The following is a 5,593-nucleotide window of genomic DNA, read 5'->3' as shown; positions in this document are numbered from 1 at the left end:
TGCCTTTTACCAGAGATGTGCTCATTAGTTTCTTGGAAATAAATCATTCAGCCAAGACGATTGTGATTGGTTTAAAGAAATGCCAACGAACCCGAGCACATTTTTTTTTCCCATCCCAGATTGCTGTGTGGACTAGCCAGACCTTCCTCCGCAGCGCTGTAGAGGAAGGTCTGGCAATGCAAGACTACACAGACCTTTACATAACATACATCTATCCACTGTCAACACTCCAATGTCCTCTTCGTCCAGCTTTGGTTTCAGTAGGACGGACGTGCATTGACAGAGCTGCCAGGGTTTATTGCTGCAGCTTCTGTGGCCTGTGAGTGTGTCGGGCACACTGACACCAGCCTCCTCCAAGTAATATCAATAAGGCGGAAAGTGACAGCATGTGAGTGTACAGAGGAGTACACAGCTAGGGGATTTATTTTCATACACTTTGAGTTTGAGCGAGTTTACGTCCGCCATTGTGATCACTGTTTACATCCCACCATCTGCTGCACGCTGCAAATACACACAACACAACCAAATAGATAAACGCGCTGCAAATATGATACGATGCAAAAAGAAAAGCACGCAAACCCAGAAAAGAAATACAACAAAAAAACGCAGCATCCAGATTACACAACGGAAGTTCTCCAGACCTCTAGAGGGAGCAGCTAGTGGAACAGCTGGATTTTCGACCCCACGGGGAGAGAGCGCTCTGCCTTTTTATTAGAGTCGGGTATGGCTCAGGCTGGAGAACTCCATAGACTGTATATTAAATTAATATTATTATTATTAATAACATAACATATTAATAATATACAGTCTATGCTCCCGTCTCATGCCCTCTTCAAAATAAAAGCTCGCGTCTGGTCCGCTATGTGTTTGATGTTTGTGAACTAAACAGTACGACAATCATGCTAATGAATACAATAACTTTTTCAGCAGATGTCTTACTTACAACACGTTGGAGTTAGCAAAGCAGTTTTGTGTTTATATGTGCGAGCGGGATTTATTCAGTTTGATAAATCCCACGGTAAATCGGCTGGTTTACTAAACAGGGAGGGACTATAAATCCTGTCTGATTTTTGTATTTCAAGAGCGAATTGCTCCACAATATGAATACAGATTGATCACTTATTTTGTTGGTAACCGTTGTTGTATAATCACAATATTACACTTGAGGAGGCCTATACTTGTAATGCGCCTTTCGGACCTCGAAATTAAACCCTCTCATGTAATATGGCTTAAAGAAACATCAACGTTAAACACTGATGCAGTTTTAAATGTTTTATCACCACGAGTTTACAGACGTCTCTGCTGATTGAGTATCACCTGTGACCTGAGCCGAGACACACCCACCAAACGAGAGAAAACATATCTCAAACATAGACTTAATATTTACAGTCTCTCTCTCTCTCTCTCTCTCTCTCTCTCTCTCTCATCACAACCTTGTCTTGCTGACTCCAAAGTACAGTATGTTCCTCTTGTCCAGCAGCACAAGGACTGTGAGAAGGTGGACTCAGGAGGCTGAGGAGGCACTGCAGGACTGCTTTGAGTCTACAGACTGGGATGTGCTATGTGAGCCACATGGGAAGGACATCAATAGCATGACAGACTGCATCACAGAATACATTAAATTCTGTGAGAACATCACCATGCCCTCCCAGACTGTACGCTGCCTTCCCAACAACAAGCCGTGGATCACCAGTGAAGGTCATGGGGCAGACAGGAGCTAAGGACAGCACGAACTGCAGGAGCTCCACAGGGTACTGGGCTGCCTCCTTTCCTGTTCACCTTATACACCACAGACTTTCAGTACAACTCAGAGTCATGTTACCTACAGAAGTTCTCTGATGACTCCGCAGTTGTTGGGCGTTTAAGGGATGGACAGGAGGGAGAGTACAGAGCGCTGGTGGACAACTTTGTGGAGTGAGCTGGTAAGAATCACCTGCTGCTGAATGTGGATAAGACCAGAGAGATGGTTGAGGATTACAGATACCTGGGTGTTAACATTGACAACAGGCTGAACTGGAAAATCAACAGCACTGCTGTTTACAAGAAGGGGATGAGCAGACTCTCATTTCCTGAGGAAGCTGAGATCCTTCGACGTGTGCAGCAGAATGTTGGAGATGTTCTACCAGTCTGTTGTGGCCAGCGCTCTGTTCTCCTCCTCCTCCGCAGCATCGGAGCCAGCGACAGCTGTGGTGGAGAGGAGGTCACTGAACAAACTGTAAACTGTAATCTAATCATATCACCCTCCTTCACCTCACACTGGTCCACCAGCGGCGCACCTTCTGTAAGAGGCTCCGACAGCTTCAATGTCGCACGGACAGCTACAAAAAAATCATTCCTGCCACATTATATATATATATATAAAAATAAAAATATACCTTGCAGTCAATTTTGTCCAGTGGCCATTGTATTGCAATGAAAAATCCCTCTGCAGCCCAAAAAGCATTTCCCTCATAGGCCACCATTGTAAAAGAAACATCTGTAAAACTATTGACAGGACACCTCAAACTGCAAACAGGGTCGGTTATGACTATGTATTCAAAATGTTTAATCCATGGACTTTTCATATTTGAACAAACTTCCCTCTAGCCAAAAAAAAAAAAACGATTTAAAAACCTGTGACGTCACCACAATGTAAAGTCTATGGGCCGAGCGGGAGAAACATTATTGCGCATATTCAGTGGTCCGCGTATCACGGACGTAAACCCGGAAGCTTAGAAACTTTTTGCGCGTAGTGCCTGGTTTTATATAGGTCTTAGTGGTCCCCTAACCCCCAATTTCCACCAGCTGCGTAACGGCCTTGACCATGATGTCTCTCTCTTTCTCATGGGTGGGCCAAATTCTCTGGGCGGGCAAAGCAGAGAAAGGGGAGGTAACCTTCCTCCTTATGACGTCATCAAGGGAAGATTCCAGATCGGCCCATCTGAGCTTTCATTTTCTCAAAGGCAGAGCAGGATAGAGCTTGGTTTACATCTATCGCCATTTCTAGCCACTGGGGGACCATAGGCAGGCTAGGGGAACTCACATTAATGTTAAAAAACCTCATAAAAGTGAAATTTTCATGCCATGGGACCTTTAATATAATACATCCATGAATTGAATGGAGCAAAAATATACATTTTACAGCAGTATTCGTCATAAAACAAGCTCCTTTGTATTAAATTTGCATGTGCATTAGGTAGCGGTTCTGCTGTGACTGACTGACAGTGGCCTACCAATTTAAAGCAGTCCCTGCCGGTAGGAAACAGTATGTGCCCGTAGAACACAAGCAACATACAACTTTAGGGATCGACATATGCCACTGTATGCGGGATCGGCATAAGCCGCTGTAGCATTAGTGGCATACCATCAGCCACTCTTCCCTTTACTGCTTTTTAATCTATTGTTGATTTGATTGCCTTTCCTAACTTCCTTTTTCGTTACTTGACTTTGACTTATCATGTCAGTTCTTGTGTATTACATTTTGTATTGTTGTTTGTTATGTTGTTTATCTATATTGAGGCAGATCTTAAACCATCTGCCTTTACTGGAAATCACTTTGGGTCAACTTCTGTTGTTTTAAATGTGCTTAGCTATATAAATAACAATGACTTGACTTTTCAAACTTGGCCCTACTGCTTTCTGCTCAATGTCATTTCAGTGATGAAAGAAGGCATTCCCATACCTTGAATAACAGTATCTGGACGTAAACAACTAGGCATACTTTGCAATTCTTTCTGAATTTCTCATCTGTGACGTCTTTGCAATGCAAACCAGATCAACAAAGCCAGTGTTGCTGTGTTGTGGGCGCCACATGGGGCAGGCAAAAATGTTCTTTAGAACATGTGCTGGAAGAAGAAGAAGAAGCCAATGTCCATTAAGGGACAGTGAGACGAAAGAAGAGGAGACACAACCGTGCATATCTGGGTTTTGCTCTAATGAGCTTGTTATCACAAATCCATCCTCCCTGAGCTAGAACTCATACAGGGGTGGGACCTGGACAATGACCAGTGGGTGTTCATTTACACTTCGCTGCTGAACACAGTTGTGCTGGTAATAAACGTAACAGTAAAAATAGAAGCTGTATGTGCAAATGAAGTGATAAAAAACATCCATCTGCAAAAAGCAATGACCTGCACAATATGCTCATTTTCATCAAAATAAAAAACACATTCTGTCAGACAACATAGTATTTAATTGGAATGGATTCAAGGTCGTTAGATTTTACTGCACCTCATCATGGGGAAAGACTAAAGGGTCAGTAAACGGTTTAGGAACCAATCTGTATTTTCAAATTAAGTGTGCACAAGAGCTGACAGAAAAAGTGTCACCATTTCAAAATTATGTTCAGCTTTTACTTACATTATCGTGTATTTTATAGAAATGATATCTATGTGGAATATCCTTCTTTCATGCGTTATACAGCTACCAGTATTGAGGACGAGCTCATCTCTACCTTCTACATAATAACACATTAGACTGCGTTTGCTCATATTCTGAATGATGTCTGTAATTACAATATGAGTAATAGTGTTGCCTATATTGGCAAATACCAAATACTTAAGGGAAATAGGGGTAACTATATGCTAGTATAAACAAATATCGTTTCCTCTTTGTATGTCTCTCACCAAATAAGCTGTTGCTGAAGCCGTCCCAGATGCATGTCGCATGGCTCCAAGTCCACCCGCCTCTGACGCACGAAGCAAACGTAAAGTTTATTCCGATGACAGAAACCAGCAAATCACTCAAACTTATGTTGACCAGTAGCAAATTGGTGGGCGTCCTTAGTCTCTTGAATTTACAGTAGAGTATGATGACAACGACGTTGTTACAAAAGCCGAACACTCCAATGGTCCCGATAGTAAAGGCGAGAAGTTTGTAGGTGGCAGCTGTAAAAATATAATGTTCTGTAGTTCTCTCCGCTCTGGTTTCGTTCGCAGGATTCATTGCGTGGATAAAAACTTGTGGTGTCCAATGTGGTGCATTGTGCTGCGCACGGTGTGTGTGTGTGAGCGCGCGCCCTAGCTGGGCACGAGACACTGTAGGGTCCAGCCGCTTCTCCACGCGCTCCCCCGCGCCGCTAATTCAAACCTCCTCGAGCCGCTTTTTACTGAAACTGTGTCAACGTACCACTGTCAAGTAACATTGTTTTTAAACGTTATATTTCCGCCTATACTTTCAAAATAAAACCGTTTTTTGACCTACGTGTTTGGCTGCGAACATACAGGCTACATCCTACACTGCACTCGTTTGACAAAAATAGAGGAAGCAGTGCATTTAAGAACAACATTTCTAAAGTGATAAAATAATGAGTGAAACTAAATAATGCATTTCCAGATGATGCACACTCGTATTTCATAATTTAATATTTCACACTTTTATTTTGAAAGCAGTCTCCCAATGATCTCCCGTTTAATTGTGACTAACTGTGAGGAAATTGATGTAGCCTTTAATTCAATAATAAAGACAGTGACGTGTTTTAATTAAATAATGCTATTTATTTATACCTCTACGCCAAGACAAACATTACATATAGTGTTGTTTTTTTTAAGTGTTTGAATGCATTTATGACGGCAGATTTAGTTTTTTTTTATTGGAAGCTGAAAACATTTTTCAA

General features: G+C 42.1%; 1 protein-coding gene across 2 annotated transcripts in view; it reads right to left on the bottom strand.

Annotated features, from left to right (window-relative positions):
• Window positions 1-5,089, bottom strand: part of opn3 (opsin 3) — a 15,260-nt gene extending 10,171 nt beyond the window's left edge. The window contains exon 1 of one of the 2 annotated variants that reach the window (XM_078273646.1): window positions 4,605-5,089. In XM_078273646.1, the coding sequence (XP_078129772.1) occupies window positions 4,605-4,923 (319 nt within the window). In that variant the 5' untranslated portion in view covers window positions 4,924-5,089. Of the gene's footprint in view, window positions 1-4,338; window positions 4,441-4,604 lie in introns of those variants that run through there. The other variant, XM_078273647.1, reaches the window with a different exon arrangement.
• Between the last annotated feature and the right edge of the window lie 504 nt (window positions 5,090-5,593).

The sequence above is a fragment of the Sander vitreus genome, chromosome 17, assembly GCF_031162955.1.
Source record: "Sander vitreus isolate 19-12246 chromosome 17, sanVit1, whole genome shotgun sequence".
NCBI classification, from domain to species: domain Eukaryota; kingdom Metazoa; phylum Chordata; class Actinopteri; order Perciformes; family Percidae; genus Sander; species Sander vitreus.
Note: the sequence above shows the minus strand (reverse complement) of the source record. Positions and strands in the feature narration are given on the sequence as shown.